The sequence below is a fragment of the Oncorhynchus keta genome, unplaced genomic scaffold (assembly GCF_023373465.1).
Source record: "Oncorhynchus keta strain PuntledgeMale-10-30-2019 unplaced genomic scaffold, Oket_V2 Un_contig_4287_pilon_pilon, whole genome shotgun sequence".
Lineage (NCBI taxonomy): Eukaryota > Metazoa > Chordata > Actinopteri > Salmoniformes > Salmonidae > Oncorhynchus > Oncorhynchus keta.
This window is the reverse complement of record NW_026287688.1, coordinates 68,283-87,500: the sequence shown is the minus strand read 5'-3', so window position 1 is coordinate 87,500 and position 19,218 is coordinate 68,283. Positions and strand designations below refer to the sequence as shown.

General features: G+C 45.2%; 1 protein-coding gene across 1 annotated transcript in view; it reads right to left on the bottom strand.

Moving 5' to 3' along the window:
• LOC127924556 (epsin-2-like) overlaps positions 1–16,177 on the bottom strand; it is a 46,290-nt gene extending 30,113 nt beyond the window's left edge. Inside the window, exons 1-3 of the mRNA XM_052509277.1 lie at positions 15,944–16,177; positions 5,016–5,585; positions 2,452–2,617 (exon numbers count right to left, since the gene is read on the bottom strand). Coding sequence (XP_052365237.1) covers positions 2,452–2,617; positions 5,016–5,273 — 424 coding nt within the window. The 5' untranslated portion in view covers positions 5,274–5,585; positions 15,944–16,177. The remainder of the gene's footprint in view (positions 1–2,451; positions 2,618–5,015; positions 5,586–15,943) is intronic.
• Between the last annotated feature and the right edge of the window lie 3,041 nt (positions 16,178–19,218).

The window sequence follows — 19,218 nt, the reverse complement described above, 5'->3', positions numbered from 1 at the left end:
ACATTACCCCAGACAGACAGCAAATTACTCCAAACAGACCTAGTGGTCTATGACAGACAGTACATTACCCCAGACAGACCTAGTGGTCTATGACAGACAGTACATTACCCCAGGCAGACCTAGTGGTCTATGACAGACAGTACATTACCCCAGACAGACCTAGACAGACAGACAGTACATGACTCCAGACAGACAGCAAATGACTCCAGACAGACCTAGTGGTCTATGACAGACAGTACATTACTCCAGACAGACAGTACATTACCCCAGACAGACAGTACATGACTCCAGACAGACAGCAAATGACTCCAGACAGACCTAGTGGTCTATGACAGACAGTACATGACTCCAGGCAGACCTAGTGGTCTATTACAGACAGTACATTACTCCAGACAGACAGTACATTACCCCAGACAGACAGTACATTACTCCAGACAGACCTAGTGGTCTATGACAGACAGTACATGACTCCAGACAGACCTAGTGGTCTATTACAGACAGTACATTACTCCAGACAGACAGTACATTACCCCAGACAGACAGTACATTACTCCAGACAGACCTAGTGGTCTATGACAGACAGTACATTACTCCAGACAGACAGTACATTACCCCAGACAGACAGTACATTACCCCAGACAGACCTAGTGGTCTATGACAGACAGTACATTACTCCAGACAGACAGTACATGACCCCAGACAGACAGCAAATGACTCCAGACAGACCTAGTGGTCTATGACAGACAGTACATTACCCCAGACAGACAGCAAATGACTCCAGACAGACCTAGTGGTCTATGACAGACAGTACATTACCCCAGACAGACCTAGTGGTCTATGACAAACAGCACCTTACCCCAGGCAGACCTAGTGGTCTATGACAGACAGTACATTACCCCAGACAGACCTAGTGGTCTATGACAGACAGCACATGACTCCAGACAGACAGTACATGACTCCAGACAGACAGTACATGACTCCAGACAGACCTAGTGGTCTATGACAGACAGTACATGACTCCAGACAGACCTAGTGGTCTATGACAGACAGTACATGACTCCAGACAGACAGCACATTACTCCAGGCAGACCTAGTGGTCTATGACAGACAGTACATGACTCCAGACAGACCTAGTGGTCCTATCACAGACAGTACATTACCCCAGACAGACAGTACATGACTCCAGGCAGAGCTAGTGGTCTATGACAGACAGTACATTACCCCAGACAGACAGTACATTACTCCAGGCAGACCTAGTGGTCTATGACAGACAGTACATTACTCCAGGCAGACCTAGTGGTCTTTGACAGACAGTACATTACCCCACAGACCTAGTGGTCTGACAGACAGTACATTACTCCAGACAGACAGTACATGACTCCAGACAGACAGTACATGACTCCAGACAGACCTAGTGGTCTCATGACAGACAGTACATGACTCCAGACAGACAGCACATTACTCCAGGCAGACCTAGTGGTCTATGACAGACAGTACATGACTCCAGACAGACCTAGTGGTCCTATGACAGACAGTACATTACCCCAGACAGACAGTACATGACTCCAGACAGACCTAGTGGTCTCCTGACAGACAGTTTCAACATGACTCCAGACAGACCTAGTGGTCTCATCTTTCACAGACAGTACATTACCCCAGACAGACAGTACATGACTCCAGACAGACAGTACATGACTCCAGACAGACAGTACATGACTCCAGACAGCCCTAGAGCCAGACAGGACCACCACTTCCCCTCTTCCTCCCTCCTCACCTTTCAGTCTCTCCTCATCTTTCAACAGGACCACCACCTCCCTCTTCCTCCTCCTCACCTTTCAGTCTCTCCTCATCTTTCAACAGGACCACCACCTCCCTCCTCCTCCTCACCTTTCAGTCTCTCCTCATCTTTCAGCAGGACCACCACCTCCCTCTTCCTCCTCACCTTTCAGTCTCTCCTCATCTTTCAGCAGGACCACCACCTCCCTCTTCCTCCTCACCTTTCAGTCTCTCCTCATCTTTCAGCAGGACCACCACCTCCCTCTTCCTCCTCCTCACCTTTCAGTCTCTCCTCATCTTTCAACAGGACCACCACCTCCCTCCTCCTCCTCCTCACCTTTCAGTCTCTCCTCATCTTTCAACAGGACCACCACCTCTCTCCTCCTCACCTTTCAGTCTCTCCTCATCTTTCAACAGGACCACCACCTCCCTTCCTTCCTCCTCCTCACCTTTTCCTCAGTCTCTCCTCATCTTTCAACAGGACCACCACCTCTCTCCTCCTCCTCCTCACCTTTCAGTCTCATCTTTCAACAGGACCACCACCTCCCTCCTCCTCCTCCTCACCTTTCAGTCTCTCCTCATCTTTCAGCAGGACCACCACCTCCCTCTTCCTCACCTTTCAGTCTCTCCTCATCTTTCAACAGGACCACCACCTCTCCTCCTCCTCCTCCTCACCTTTCAGTCTCTCCTCATCTTTCAGCAGGACCACCAGCTGTTTGCTCTTCTCTCTGACGTTGATTCCCTGGTCTTTTCCGTCTCTGTCTATGTACTGAAAGTCCTTCAGAGTCTGGATGGCGAAGATGTTCTCTTTACACTGCAGAGCCACACGCTCTGACCCCGTCTGGAACACACACACAACATATTAACATATTAACACTGCAGGAGCCTCCCGGGTGGCGCAGTGGTCTATGCCATCTGTGCCACCAGACTCTGGGTTCGCAGCGGGCCACGATCGGGAGGCCAGAAGCCAGCGTCGTCCGGGTTACGGGAAGGCTTGGCCCGGCAGGGATATCCTTGTCTCATAGCGACTCCTGGTGCAGTGCACGCTAACCAGGTCGCCAGGTGCACGGTGTTTCCTCCGACACATTGGTGCGGCTTGGCTTCCGGGTTGGATGGGCGCTGTGTTAAGAAGCAGTGCGGCTTGGTTGGGTTTCCGGAGGACGCGCGCTCTCGACCTTCGCCTCTCCCCGCCTCTATTATATTATTAATTACTGTTTTTATTATTATTATTAATTACTGTTTTTATTATTATTATTAATTACTGTTTTTATTATTATTGTTATTATTATTAATTACTGTTTTTATTATTATTATTAATTACTGTTTTTATTATTATTATTAATTACTGTTTTTATTATTATTGTTATTATTATTAATTACTGTTTTTATTATTATTGTTATTATTATTAATTACTGTTTTTATTATTATTATTAATTACTGTTTTTATTATTATTGTTATTATTATTAATTACTGTTTTTATTATTATTATTATTTACTGTTTTTATTATTATTATTAATTACTGTTTTTATTATTATTATTAATTACTGTTTTTATTATTATTATTAATTACTGTTTTTATTATTATTATTAATTACTGTTTTTATTATTATTATTAATTACTGTTTTTATTATTATTATTATTATTAATTACTGTTTTTATTATTATTTTTATTATTATTAATTACTGTTTTTATTATTATTATTAATTACTGTTTTTATTATTATTATTAATTACTGTTTTTATTATTATTATTATTATTATTATTTACTGTTTTTATTATTATTTATTATTATTGTTGTATTATTAATTACTGTTTTTATTATTATTGTGAATTACTGTTTTTATTATTATTTATTATTTTTATTATTATTATGAATTACTGTTTTTATTATTATTATGAATTACTGTTTTTATTATTATTATTATTATTATTAATTACTGTTTTTATTATTATTGTTATTATTATTAATTACTGTTTTTATTATTATTGTTATTATTATTATTTACTATTAATTACTGTTTTTATTATTATTATGTAATTAATTACTGTTTTTATTATTATTGTTATTATTATTAATTACTGTTTTTATTATTATTGTTATTTTTTATTATTATTATTAATTACTGTTTTTATTATTATTGTTATTATTATTAATTACTGTTTTTATTATTATAAGCGCCAGAGCCTTGTCAACGTATCTATTGTTTATTATTTATTTATTATTATATTGGTATCAGGGTTAATATTTTAATCAGGTAGTCGAGCAGCGTCAGAGCCTTGTCAACGTGTCTAATGTTGTTATTTATTATTATATTGGTATCAGGGGCGTTATAATTAATCAGGTAGTCGAGCAGCGTCAGAGCCTTGTCAACGTGTCTAATGTTGTTATTTATTATTATATTGGTATCAGGGGCGCTACCTTAATCAGGTAGTCGAGCAGCGTCAGAGCCTTGTACACGTGTTTTTATTATTATTATATTGGTATCAGGGCGTTTTTAATCAGGTAGTCGAGCAGCGTCAGAGCCTTGTCAACGTGTCTAATGTTGTTATTTATTATTATATTGGTATCAGGGGCGCTACCTTTTATCAGGTAGTCGAGCAGCTGTTTTTAGAGCCTTGTAAACGTATTAATGTTGTTATTTATTATTATATTGGTATCAGGGCGCTTACTGCTTTTCAGGTAGTCGAGCAGCGTCAGAGCCTTGTAAACGTGTCTAATGTTGTTATTTATTATTATAATGGTATCAGGGCGTTACCTTAATCAGGTAGTCGAGCAGCGTCAGCGCCTTGTCAACGTGTCTAATGTTGTTATTTATTATTATAATGGTATCAGGGGCGTTACCTTAATCAGGTAGTCGAGCAGCGTCAGAGCCTTGTCACGTGTCTAATGTTGTTATTTATTATTATATTGGTATCAGGGGTGTTACCTAATCAGGTAGTCGAGCAGCGTCAGAGCCTTGTAAACGTGTCTAATGTTGTTATTTATTATTATATTGGTATCAGGGGTGTTACCTTAATCAGGTAGTCGAGCAGCGTCAGAGCCTTGTACACGTGTCTAATGTTGTTATTTATTATTGTTATTATTGTTGTTATTTATTATTATATTGGTATCAGGGGCGCTACCTTAATCAGGTAGTCGAGCAGCGTCAGAGCCTTGTCAACGTGTCTAATGTTGTTATTTATTATTGTTATTATTGTTGTTATTTATTATTATATTGGTATCAGGGGCGTTACCTTAATCAGGTAGTCGAGCAGCGTCAGAGCCTTGTACACGTGTCTCCAGTTCTTCCCGTGGTCGTTGAGGCGTCTCCAGATCATACTCATGATCTCACTGAACGCCACGACGTTGTAGGTCAGGTCGGCCACCTCTGACATCAGAGAGGACGAGGGGCCCCAGGGGTCGTTGGAGGTGGACTCTCGGACCTTCTTCTCCGCGTCGGAGTAGTTGTTCACCATGTTCTTCACAGAACGTCTGATAGTGGAGCTCGGCATGGTGGTGGTGGACACACACACACACACGCACACACACACACACGCTACTGGGACACACAGTCAACAGTTTGTGTGTCCGAATCCGTTCTCGCTGCACCGGCAGCGCTGTGTGTGTCACCGTGTCACTGGGTGTGTGTGTGCGTTGTCACCGTGTCACGGAGTGTGTGTGTGTGGTCACCGTGTCACGGAGTGTGTGTGTGTTAAGGGTGCCTCCGCGGGCCAGCAGTGTGTTCCACAGTCCTCACAGACAACAGCCTGTTAGAACCATCTCCACAAACACAGAGCTGGACACACACACAGCCACGCCATCACCTGAGGAGAGAGAGAGAGAGAGAGAGAGAGAGAGAGAGAGGGGGTTAGTATTGTGAGAGAAGGGGGACAGACCGAGAGAGAGAAACAAGAGAGAGACAGAAGGGGCCTCATATCAATTTAAGGGCCCAGAAATGTGACTCCTGTGGAGACCTCAAACCTCCCTCCTCACCCTGCCTCCCCTCCTGCCAAACCTCCCTCCTCACCCTGCCTCCCCCTCCTGCCAAACCTCCTCCTCACCCTGCCTCCCCTCCTGCCAAACCTCCTCCTCACCCTGCCAAACCTCCTCCTCACCCTGCCTCCCCCTCCTGCCAAACCTCCCTCCTCACCCTGCCTGCCTCCCCCTCCTGCCAAACCTCCCTCCTCACCGTGCCTCCCCCCTCCTGCCAAACCTCCTCCTCACCCTGCCTCCCCCTCCTGCCAAACCTCCCTCCTCACCCTGCCTCCCCTCCTGCCAAACCTCCCTCCTCACCCTGCCCCCCTCCTGCCAAACCTCCCTCCTCACCCTCCTCCCACCCTGCCAAACCTCCCTCCTCACCCTGCCTCCCCCTCCCCAAACCTCCCTCCTCACCCTGCCTCCCCCTCCCCAAACCTCCCTCCACACCCTGCCTCCCCCTCCTGCCAAACCTGCCTCCCACCCTGCCACCCTGCCTCCAGCCTGCCAAACCTCCTCCTCACCCTGCCTCCCCTCCTGCCAAACCTCCCTCCTCACCCTGCCAAACCTCCCTCCACACCCAAACCTCCCCCTCCTGCCAACCCTGCCCCCCTCCTGCCAACCCTGCCTCCCCCAACCCTCCCTCCTCACCCTGCCTCCCCCCAACCCTCCCTCCTCACCCTGCCTCCCCCAACCCTCCCTCCTCACCCCTGCCTCCCCCAACCCTCCCTCCCACCCTGCCTCCCCACAACCCTTCCTCCTCACCCTGCCTCCCCAAGGTCAGACCCCCTCCTCACCCTGCCTCCCCCAGCCCTCCCCCTCACCCTGCCTCCCCCAACCCTCCCCTCCCCACCCTGCCTCCCCCTCCCCCAACCCTGGTTCCTCCCTCCCACCCCCTGACACTATGAATACAGCACTGACCTAATGAATCACAAAATCACTTATTCATACACACGACTAGAGGAAGAGCCCCCACTGTCTCCCCTAGGTTACAGACCCCCCACCCCTCACCCCCAGCCCAGGAGGACTGCACAGACAGGGTCTGTCAGAGCACAGGGACAGAGAGATGGTCTGGGCCTAAAACCAACACTAGACACTATGGAACACAAGGCTTTTACTATCTCATCCTTGGAATATACAAGGTCAGAGGTCATCTGCCTTTGGCTTAAAGAGCAGGAACCCAGACATCGCCAAAGAAATCAGAAATACAGACGTTGTCATCCTACAAGAAACCTGGTATAGAGGAGATGGACCCACTGGTTGCTCTCTAGGTTACAGAGAGCTGGTCGTCCCATCCACCAAACTACCAGGTGGGTGGTATAGCGTGATGCTAACCACTCTGAGCTGTAAAACACTATGTAGCAGCTAGCCTGGCTAGCCTAGCGTGATGTGGCGGACTGCAATAGCATCGAATAGTCCCCACGATATGCAACTGTTCAGGGAAGTCAGGAACCAATACACGCAGTCAGTCAGGAAAGCTAAGGCCAGCTTCTTCAGGCAGAAGTTTGCATCCTGTAGCTCCAACTCCAAAAAGTTCTGGGACACTGTGAAGTCCATGGAGAACAAGAGCACCTCCTCCCAGCTGCCCACTGCACTGAGGCTAGGAAACACGGTCTCCACCGATAAATCCATGATTATCGAAAATTTCAACAAGCATTTCATGCCATTCCGCCTGGCCACTCCTACCTCGGCCAACAGCTCCGGCCCCCCCGCAGCTCCTCGCCCAAGCCTCTCCAGGTTCTCCTTCACCCAAATACAGATAGCAGATGTTCTGAAAGAGCTGCAAAACCTGGACCCGTATAAATCAGCTGGTCTTGACAATCTGGACCCTCTCTTTCTGAAACTATCCGCCATTGTCGCAACCCCTATTACCAGCCTGTTCAACCTCTCTTTCATATCGTCTGAGATCCCCTAAGGATTGGAAAGCTGCCGCAGTCATCCCCCTCTTCAAAGGGGGAGACACCCTGGACCCAAACTGTTACAGACCTATATCCATCCTGCCCTGCCTATCTAAGGTCTTCGAAAGCCAAGTCAACAAACAGGTCACTGACCATCTCGAATCCCACCGTACCTTCTCCGCTGTGCAATCTGGTTTCCGAGCCGGTCACGGGTGCACCTCAGCCACGCTCAAGGTACTAAACGACATAACCGCCATCGATAAAAGACAGTACTGTGCAGCTGTCTTCATCGACCTTGCCAAGGCTTTCGACTCTGTCAATCACCATATTCTTATCGGCAGACTCAGTAGCCTCGGTTTTTCGGATGACTGCCTTGCCTGGTTCACCAACTACTTTGCAGACAGAGTTCAGTGTGTCAAATCGGAGGGCATGTTGTCCGGTCCTCTGGCAGTCTCTATGGGGGTGCCACAGGGTTCAATTCTCGGGCCGACTCTTTTCTCTGTATATATCAATGATGTTGCTCTTGCTGCGGGCGATTCCCTGATCCACCTCTACGCAGACGACACCATTCTATATACTTTCGGCCCGTCATTGGACACAGTGCTATCTAACCTCCAAACGAGCTTCAATGCCATACAACACTCCTTCCCTGGCCTCCAACTGCTCTTAAACGCTTGTAAAAACCAAATGCATGCTTTTCAACCGATTCGCTGCCTGCACCCGCACGCCTGACCAGCATCACCACACTGGATGGTTCCGACCTTGAATATGTGGATATCTATAAGTACCTAGGTGTCTGGCTAGACTGCAAACTCTCCTTCCAGACCCATATCAAACATCTCCAATCGAAAATCAAATCAAGAGTCGGCTTTCTATTCCACATCAAAGCCTCCTTCACTCACGCTGCCAAGCTTACCCTAGTAAAACTGACTATCCTACCGATCCTCGACTTCGGCATTGTCATCTACAAAATTGCTTCCAACACTCTTCTCAGCAAACTGGATGCAGTTTATCACAGTGCCATCCGTTTTGTCACTAAAGCACCTTATACTACCCACCACTGCGACTTGTATGCTCTAGTCGGTTGGCCCTCGCTACATATTCGTCGCCAGACCCACTGGCTCCAGGTCATCTACAAGGCCATGCTAGGTAAAGCTCCGCCTTATCTCAGTTCACTGGTCACGATGGCAACACCCACCCGTAGCACGCGCTCCAGCAGGTGTATCTCACTGATCATCCCTAAAGCCAACACCTCATTTGGCCGCCTTCGTTCCAGTACTCTGCTGCCTGTGACTGGAAAGAATTGCAAAAATCGCTGAAGTTGGAGACTTTTATCTCCCTCACCAACTTCAAACATCAGCTATCTGAGCAGCTAACCGATCGCTGCAGCTGTACATAATCTATTGGTAAATAGCCCACCCATCTTCACCTACCTCATCCCCATACCGTTTTTATTTATTTACTTTTCTGCTCTTTTGCACACCAATATCTCTAGAGACCTGTACATGATCATCTGATCATTTATCAGTCCAGTGTTAATCTGCAATATTGTAATTATTCGCCTACCTCCTCATGCCTTTTGCACACATTGTATATAGACTCCCTTTTTTCTACTGTGTTATTGACTTGTTAATTGTTTACTCCATGTGTAACTCTGTGTTGTCTGTTCACACTGCTATGCTTTATCTTGGCCAGGTCGCAGTTGCAAATGAGAACCTTTTCTCAACTAGCCTACCTGGTTAAATAAAGGTAAAATAAAAATAAATAAAATAAAATGCTAACCACTCTGAGCTGTAAAACACCATGTAGCAGCTAGCCTAGCGTGATGCTAACCACTCTGGGCTGTAAAACACTATGTAGCAGCTAGGCTGGCTAGCCTGCGTGATGCTAACCACTCTGGGCTGTAAAACACTATGTAGCAGCTAGCCTAGCGTGATGCTAACCACTCTGGGCTGTAAAACACACTATAAAAAAATGGTATCCTCGAGTTCATCTGACTGGGGAAGTAGACAACGGGCCTCATTGCCAAAACACCCCGGAATATCCCTTTATTGATACACCGGGCTGACAACACAATAGGTATTTCTCTCTCTGTGTGTCTGTGTGTGTGTGTGTGTCTGTGTCTGTGTCTGTGTCTGTGTGTGTGTGTGTGTGTGTAGACAAGCAAATCCAACCGGTTCTTTCACCCTTCTGAAGAACCGGACTGTTGGAATCTAGAATGTTTTCAGAAGCAGTAAACTGGGACATGTTCACAGACAGAAGAGTTCCTCATCACTCATCTACCATTCACATAAAGCACGCAAGAAATCTTCAATCGCTGATTTATCAACTGTGCTCAGTGAGCTCCTGCCCAAGTCAACAACTGCTTATCAATTCAATTCAGAGATCAATCCATACTAACATAATGTAATGTCCAAGCACCCTTCTCTCTCTCTCTCTCACACTCACCCCTCCTTCCCATGCCCCGAGACGTCGCCCTTTTGTCCTCCCCAGCACAAGACAAAGCCGGAGATACCGCCCGAGAGTCGGCTACAGGTGCATCGGTCACCCCTCCCTCCCCAACCTGCCTTTACTCAAACTGACCACACAGACACAGAGAAAGCCTGCCTGCTAACCCCACCATGGGTCTAGCGGCTCCCCCAAGCCTGGGCAGAGGGGCGGCTCCCCAAGCCTGGGCAGAGGGGCAGCATCCCAAGCCTGGGCAGAGGGGCAGCATCCCCAAGCCTGGGCAGAGGGGCAGCATCCCAAGCCTGGGCAGAGGGGCGGCTCCCCAAGCCTGGGCAGAGGGGCGGCTCCCAAAGCCTGGGCAGAGGGCAGCATCCCAAGCCTGGGCAGAGGGGCAGCATCCCAAGCCTGGGCAGAGGGGCAGCATCCCAAGCCTGGGCAGAGGGGCAGCATCCCGGCTACACCCAGGGGCAGCATCCCAAGCCTGGGCAGAGGGGCAGCATCCCGGCTACGCCCAGGGGGCATTACTACAGCTCAGTGTCCTGCACCATGTTTCCGTGCTGAGAGATAAATGTTACAGCGATTGATACATGGTGACAGAGGTAAAACAGCGCCCCCACCTGGACAAACATTATGGCCACTACAATAAAGTGAACATACACCAACCGCTCTTATAGTGAATTATGTTCCGCTTCACTGTTAGCTAGTTACCAAAACTGTACAGTTTACTGGACATGTCAATGGTATTTCTTGCTACAGTGATTCATCAACCACATCAAATCAGCTGATATTATAAGCTAGTTATGAGAAACAACGATTCCCCAGGTTGACTAGTTAGCATCGTTTTGCCATGAAAACAAGAAGAGCCGGTAGCTAACAAGCTAACTAGCTAACAACCCAGCCCCCAAAAGGTTACCTAAAATGGTAAAGACAATAATAATAATATAATAATAATAATATAATAATAATAATAATAATAATAATAATAAATGCCATTTAGCAGACGCTTTTATACAAAGCGACTTACAGTCATGTGTGCATACATTCTACGTATGGGTGGTCCCGGGATCGAACCCACTACCCTGGCGTTACAAGCGCCATGCTCTACCAACTGAGCTACAGAAGGACAACTTTCTCTCACACACTTCATACTCCTTCGGTTTACAGTAAAAAAATTCAAATAAAAAGTTCCAACAATTTTGTTGTTTGGTCATGTTTTAGGATTTAAATTGTTGCATTTTATCTGGGTTTATAATTAGGGAGTCACCCCAACACAGTAGCTAGGCCACTAGCTAACTACAACACCTTCTCGATACTGTTAGCTTAGCTACAACGATACTAAAAAAAAAAGATAGCTAACACGGTTTAGCATTTGCTAACTCACTGGCTAACCCTTGTTAGCTAACTCACTGGCTAACCCTTGTTAGCTAACTAACTGGCTAACCCTTGTTAGCTAACTAACTGGCTAACCCTTGTTAGCTAACTAACTGGCTAACCCTTGTAAACTAACTAACTGGCTAACCCTTGTTAGCTAACTGGCTAACCCTTGTTAGCTAACTAACTGGCTAACCCTTGTTAGCTAACTAACTGGCTAACTCTTGTTAGCTAACTAACTGGCTAACTCTTGTTAGCTAACTAACTGGCTAACTCTTGTTAGCTAACTAACTGGCTAACTCTTGTTAGCTAACTCTTGTTAGCTAACTAACTGGCTAACCCTTGTTAGCTAACTAACTGGCTAACCCTTGTTAGCTAACTAACTGGCTACCTAACTGGCTAACCCTTGTTAGCTAACTAACTGGCTAACCCTTGTTAGCTAACTAACTGGCTAACTAACTGGCTAACCCTTGTTAGCTATCTAACTGGCTAACCCTTGTTAGCTACCTAACTGGCTAACTAACTGGCTAACCCCTGTTAGCTAACTAACTGGCTAACCCCTGTTAGCTAACTAACTGGCTACCTAACTGGCTAACCCTTGTTAGCTAACTAACTGGCTCACCCTTGTTAGCTAACTAACTGGCTAACCCTTGTTAGCTAACTAACTGGCTAACTAACTGGCTAACCCTTGTTAGCTAACTAACTGGCTCACCCTTGTTAGCTAACTAACTGGCTAACCCTTGTTAGCTAACTAACTGGCTAACTAACTGGCTAACCCTTGTTAGCTAACTAACTGGCTAACCCTTGTTAGCTAACTAACTGGCTAACTAACTGGCTAACCCTTGTTAGCTAACTAACTGGCTACCTAACTGGCTAACCCTTGTTAGCTAACTAACTGGCTACCTAACTGGCTAACCCTTGTTAGCTAACTAACTGGCTAACCCTTGTTAGCTAACTAACTGGCTAACCCTTGTTAGCTAACTAACTGGCTAACCCTTGTTAGCTAACTAACTGGCTACCTAACTGGCTAACCCTTGTTAGCTAACTAACTGGCTAACCCTTGTTAGCTAACTAACTGGCTAACCCTTGTTAGCTAACTAACTGGCTAACCCTTGTTAGCTAACTAACTGGCTAACTCTTGTTAGCTAACTAACTGGCTAACTCTTGTTAGCTAACTCTGGTTAGCTAACTAACTGGCTAACCCTTGTTAGCTAACTAACTGGCTAACCCTTGTTAGCTAACTAACTGGCTACCTAACTGGCTAACCCTTGTTAGCTAACTAACTGGCTAACCCTTGTTAGCTAACTAACTGGCTAACCCTTGTTAGCTAACTAACTGGCTAACCCTTGTTAGCTAACTAACTGGCTAACCCCTGTTAGCTAACTAACTGGCTAACCCCTGTTAGCTAACTAACTGGCTAACCCCTGTTAGCTAACTAACTGGCTACCTAACTGGCTAACCCTTGTTAGCTAACTAACTGGCTCACCCTTGTTAGCTAACTAACTGGCTAACCCTTGTTAGCTAACTAACTGGCTAACTAACTGGCTAACCCTTGTTAGCTAACTAACTGGCTCACCCTTGTTAGCTAACTAACTGGCTAACCCTTGTTAGCTAACTAACTGGCTAACCCTTGTTAGCTAACTAACTGGCTAACTAACTGGCTAACCCTTGTTAGCTAACTAACTGGCTAACCCTTGTTAGCTAACTAACTGGCTAACTAACTGGCTAACCCTTGTTAGCTAACTAACTGGCTACCTAACTGGCTAACCCTTGTTAGCTAACTAACTGGCTACCTAACTGGCTAACCCTTGTTAGCTAACTAACTGGCTACCTAACTGGCTAACCCTTGTTAGCTAACTAACTGGCTAACCCTTGTTAGCTAACTAACTGGCTAACCCTTGTTAGCTAACTAACTGGCTAACCCTTGTTAGCTAACTAACTGGCTACCTAACTGGCTAACCCCTGTTAGCTAACTAACTGGCTACCTAACTGGCTAACCCTTGTTAGCTAACTAACTGGCTAACGTTAGCTAACTAACTGGCTACCTAACTGGCTAACCCTTGTTAGCTAACTAACTGGCTAACGTTAGCTAACTAACTGGCTAACTAACTGGCTAACCCTTGTTAGCTAACTAACTGGCTACCTAACTGGCTAACCCTTGTTACCTACCTAACTGGCTAACGTTAGCTAACTAACTGGCTACCTAACTGGCTAACCCTTGTTACCTACCTAACTGGCTAACCCTTGTTAGCTAACTAACTGGCTACCTAACTGGCTAACCCTTGTTAGCTAACTAACTGGCTAACTAACTGGCTAACCCTTGTTAGCTACCTAACTGGCTAACTAACTGGCTAACCCTTGTTAGCTAACTAACTGGCTAACTAACTGGCTAACCCTTGTTAGCTAACTAACTGGCTAACTAACTGGCTAACCCTTGTTAGCTATCTAACTGGCTAACCCTTGTTAGCTACCTAACTGGCTAACTAACTGGCTAACCCTTGTTAGCTAACTAACTGGCTAACTAACTGGCTAACCCTTGTTAGCTAACTAACTGGCTATCCCTTGTTAGCTAACTAACTGGCTAACTAACTGGCTAACCCTTGTTAGCTAACTAACTGGCTACCTAACTGGCTAACCCTTGTTACCTACCTAACTGGCTAACGTTAGCTAACTAACTGGCTACCTAACTGGCTAACCCTTGTTACCTACCTAACTGGCTAACCCTTGTTAGCTAACTAACTGGCTAACTAACTGGCTAACCCTTGTTAGCTAACTAACTGGCTAACTAACTGGCTAACCCTTGTTAGCTACCTAACTGGCTAACTAACTGGCTAACCCTTGTTAGCTAACTAACTGGCTAACTAACTGGCTAACCCTTGTTAGCTACCTAACTGGCTAACCCTTGTTAGCTAACTAACTGGCTAACTAACTGGCTAACCCTTGTTAGCTAACTAACTGGCTAACTAACTGGCTAACCCTTGTTAGCTATCTAACTGGCTAACCCTTGTTAGCTACCTAACTGGCTAACTAACTGGCTAACCCCTGTTAGCTAACTAACTGGCTAACCCCTGTTAGCTAACTAACTGGCTACCTAACTGGCTAACCCTTGTTAGCTAACTAACTGGCTCACCCTTGTTAGCTAACTAACTGGCTAACCCTTGTTAGCTAACTAACTGGCTAACTAACTGGCTAACCCTTGTTACCTACCTAACTGGCTAACGTTAGCTAACTAACTGGCTACCTAACTGGCTAACCCTTGTTACCTACCTAACTGGCTAACCCTTGTTAGCTAACTAACTGGCTAACTAACTGGCTAACCCTTGTTAGCTAACTAACTGGCTAACTAACTAACTGGCTAACCCTTGTTAGCTACCTAACTGGCTAACTAACTGGCTAACCCTTGTTAGCTAACTAACTGGCTAACTAACTGGCTAACCCTTGTTAGCTAACTAACTGGCTAACTAACTGGCTATCCCTTGTTAGCTAACTAACTGGCTAACCCTTGTTAGCTATCTAACTGGCTAACCCTTGTTAGCTACCTAACTGGCTAACTAACTGGCTAACCCTTGTTAGCTAACTAACTGGCTAACTAACTGGCTAACCCTTGTTAGCTAACTAACTGGCTAACTAACTGGCTAACCCTTGTTAGCTAACTAACTGGCTAACTAACTGGCTAACCCTTGTTAGCTAACTAACTGGCTAACTAACTGGCTAACCCTTGTTAGCTACCTAACTGGCTAACCCCTGTTAGCTACCTAACTGGCTAACCCCTGTTAGCTAACTAACTGGCTAACCCCTGTTAGCTAACTAACTGGCTAACCCCTGTTAGCTAACTAACTGGCTAACCCCTGTTAGCTACCTAACTGGCTAACCCCTGTTAGCTACCTAACTGGCTAACCCCTGTTAGCTACCTAACTGGCTAACCCCTGTTAGCTAACTAACTATTAACCCCTGTTAGCTAAGTAACTGGCTAACCCCTGTTAGCTAACTAACTGGCTAACCCCTGTTAGCTAACTAACTGGCTAACCCTTGTTAGCTAACTAACTGGCTAACTAACTGGCTAACCCTTGTTAGCTAACTAACTGGCTAACTAACTGGCTATCCTTGTTAGCTAACTAACTGGCTATCCTTGTTAGCTAACTAACTGGCTAACTAACTGGCTAACCCTTGTTAGCTAACTAACTAACTGGCTAACCCTTGTTAGCTAACTAACTGGCTAACTAACTGGCTAACCCTTGTTAGCTAACTAACTGGCTAACTAACTGGCTAACCCCTGTTAGCTAACTAACAGGCTAACGTTAGCTAGGTTTAAGTGCTGGTGGAGACATTCACCCAAGGAGATTCGAAACAACCTGGAAAACAACAAAACCAATGAATAACTCACCATGTCCTTTTCCCCCCTTGTTATTCTCCAGAGTAAATTAATATCCAAGGAATTATACAAACCAACACGATCAAAGAAGTCACTATTATCCAAAACAAAAAAATACCAGGAAAGTTGACTTGTTTGTTGTGTTTGTTGGATAAATGTTGTTGTGGTTGTTGGATAAATGTTGTTTCTAACCCTTCCCGTAAATGTGTAGTTTAGTTCGCTTTTACACGTCTCTGACTCTGACTTCTTGCTCTTGTCAACATGGCGGGCGGTATAAAGCTCCTCTCTCGTCCCGGGAGGGGGGACATGTAGGCGGGGGAAGGGTGTGACCAAAGCTGCTTGACTCGCTGATGCAGAAATACATCCTTTTCCTTCCCACCACCACCTCCTCCTCCTCCTCCTCCTCCTCCCGTTCAACAGTGTGCGAGGCTAGAGGACATTGGGGAAGAATATAAAATGTTTTTAAAAAATCCTCCTTATAGTCAGTCTCCTTCTCAAAACCCATTGGAGAAGAAGGTGAGAAGGGACGGTTTTCTCATCCAATAGATTTGGAGATGGAGACATAAAAAAAAAAAACGAGATGGGTTTTAAAATTTGAGATTTTCACATAGTGGTTTCAAGACAACTCAATATGGTGTAATTGCATTACCGCATTTCGGGGTGTTTCTTGATATGGGCGTTCCGTGTAAAAGCTGTCATTGGTGGCTGTCATTCGTCAGTCCGTTGATTGGTTCAGTTACTAGTTTTAAATGAATGCTTTTACATATGACGCGAATTGCACTTTTTCTTTGCATGACTCGGTGGATGGCGCATGATGCAAAACTATTTATCAGAATGAGGATGTATCATTATCTAACTCAATGAAACAGTCCTAATAAACTAATGTCTAACACCTCGAAATCGTATTGCATATAGACTACAACAAAACATACTATATTAGATTTTAAAAAATAAAAATTTTAAAAAAGTAAATTACAGAGTTAACAGTAATACAGTTTTTTTTTGAACGAACAAAGTTCAAAGTTGAAAACGTAACAGTTTAACGCTGACAAAAACTAAGATAAAATTAGACTGTTTATGTTTTGAATTTCTGGCAAAGTGAGAAGGCTATAACTCTGGTGCCTTCAGTTATCGTCAGCTAGAAATCTCACAATCTTGAAACATGATCTCTATTCTCCTGTATACAAATATACAGCGCATTCGGAAAGTATTCAGACTCCCTTGACCTTTCCTTACACATGTCTGTTACGTTACAGCCTTATTGTAAAATGGATGAAATATTTTTTTTTCCCTCAATCTACACACAATAACCCATAATGACGTCACAATACCCCGTAATGACGTCACAATACCCCATAATGACATCACAATACCCCATAATGACAACTGCAATACCCCATAATGACAACCGCAATACCCCATAACCCTTAACGACAAAAGGAAAAACAGGTTTTTAGAAATGTTTGCTAACTTATAAAAATAAAAATAAAAATACATGTTTTTTAGAAATGTTTGCAGAAATATCACATTTACGTAAGTAAATGGCCGCGATTACAGCCTCGAGTCTTCTTGGGTATGACGCTACAAGCTTGGCACACCTGTATTTGGGGAGTTTCTCACATTCCTCTCTGCAGATTCTCCAATGCTCTGTCAGGTTGGATGGGAAGAGTCGCTGCACAGCTATTTTCAAGTCTCTCCAGAGATGTTCTGGCTGGGCCACTCAATGACATTCTGAGACTTGTCCCTAAGCCACTCCTGCATTGTCTTGGCTGTGTGCTTAGGGTCATTGTCCTGTTAGAAGGTGAACCTTCGACCCCAGTCTGAGGTCCTGAGCGCTCTGGAGCAGGTTTTCATCAAGGATCTCTCTGTATTTTGCTCCCTTCCTCTTTCCCTCAATCCTGACTAGTCTCCCAGTCCCTGCTGCTAAAAAACATCCCCACAGAATGATGCTGCCACCACCATGCTTCACAGTAGGGATGGTGCCAGGTTTCCTCCAGATGTGATGCTTGGCATTCAGGCCAAAGAGTTCAATCTTGGTTTCATCAGACCAGAGAATCTTGTTTCTCATGGTCTGAAAGTTCTTTAGGTGCCTTTTTGAAAACTCCAAGTGAGCTGTCATGTGCCATTCAGTGAGGAGTGGCTTCCGTCTACCACAAAGGTCTGATTGGTGGAGTGCTGTAGTGATGGTTGTCCTTCTGGAAGGTTCTCCCATCTCCACAGAAGAACAATGGAGCTCTGTCCAAGTGACCGTCGGGTTCTTGGTCACCTCCCTGACCAAGGTCCTTCTTCACCGATTGCTTAGTTTGGCCGGCGCTTGGAGAGTCTTGGAGAGTCTTGGAGAGTCTTGGAGAGTCTTGGAGAGTCTTGGAGAGTCTTGGTTGGTCCAAACTTCTTCCATTTGAGAATGATGGAGGCCACTGTGTTCTTGGGGACCTTTAATGCTGCAGAATGATGGAGGCCACTGTGTTCCTGGGGACCTTCAACGCTGCAGAATGATGGAGGCCACTGTGTTCTTGGGGACCTTCAACGCTGCAGAATGATGGAGGCCACTGTGTTCTTGGGGACCTTTAATGCTGCAGAATGATGGAGGCCACTGTGTTCTTGGGGACCTTCAATGCTGCAGAATGATGGAGGCTACTGTGTTCTTGGGGACCTTCAATGCTGCAGAATGATGGAGGCCACTGTGTTCTTGGGGACCTTTAATGCTGCAGAATGATGGAGGCCACTGTGTTCTTGGGGACCTTTAATGCTGCAGAATGATGGAGGCCACTGTGTTCTTGGGGACCTTCAACGCTGCAGAATGATGGAGGCCACTGTGTTCTTGGGGACCTTTACCAACAAACCTAGATATACAAAACCCTAGACAAGACAAAACAAGCATACCCACCCCCACACCACACCCCTGACCTAACCAATACAAGCATACCCACCCCACACCACACCCCCTGACCTAACCAAATCAGGCCACCATAGACCTACATTTACCTAGACTTACAAATAAACCTAGATATACAAAACCCTAGACAAGACAAAACAAGCATACCCACCCCGCACCACACCCTGACCTAACCAAATAGAGAAAAAAAACGTCTCTCTAAGGTCAGGGCGTGACTTCCAATTTCATAGATTTTATGTCTTTAAAATAAATCAAATAAATAATAACCCTTGAATGATTAGGTGTGTCGAAACATTTGACTGGCATTGTGTATTTAATATAACACTAGTTATGACAAGTTAAAAGCTTTTACATTCTAAGCCGGGGGTATTTAGTATGTCATTAGGATCCCCATTAGCTGTTGCGAAAGCAGCAACTACTCTTCCTGGTAAAACATGCAACATAATGCAGAACACAGAACACAGAACACAGAACACAGAACAAAGAACACAGAACAC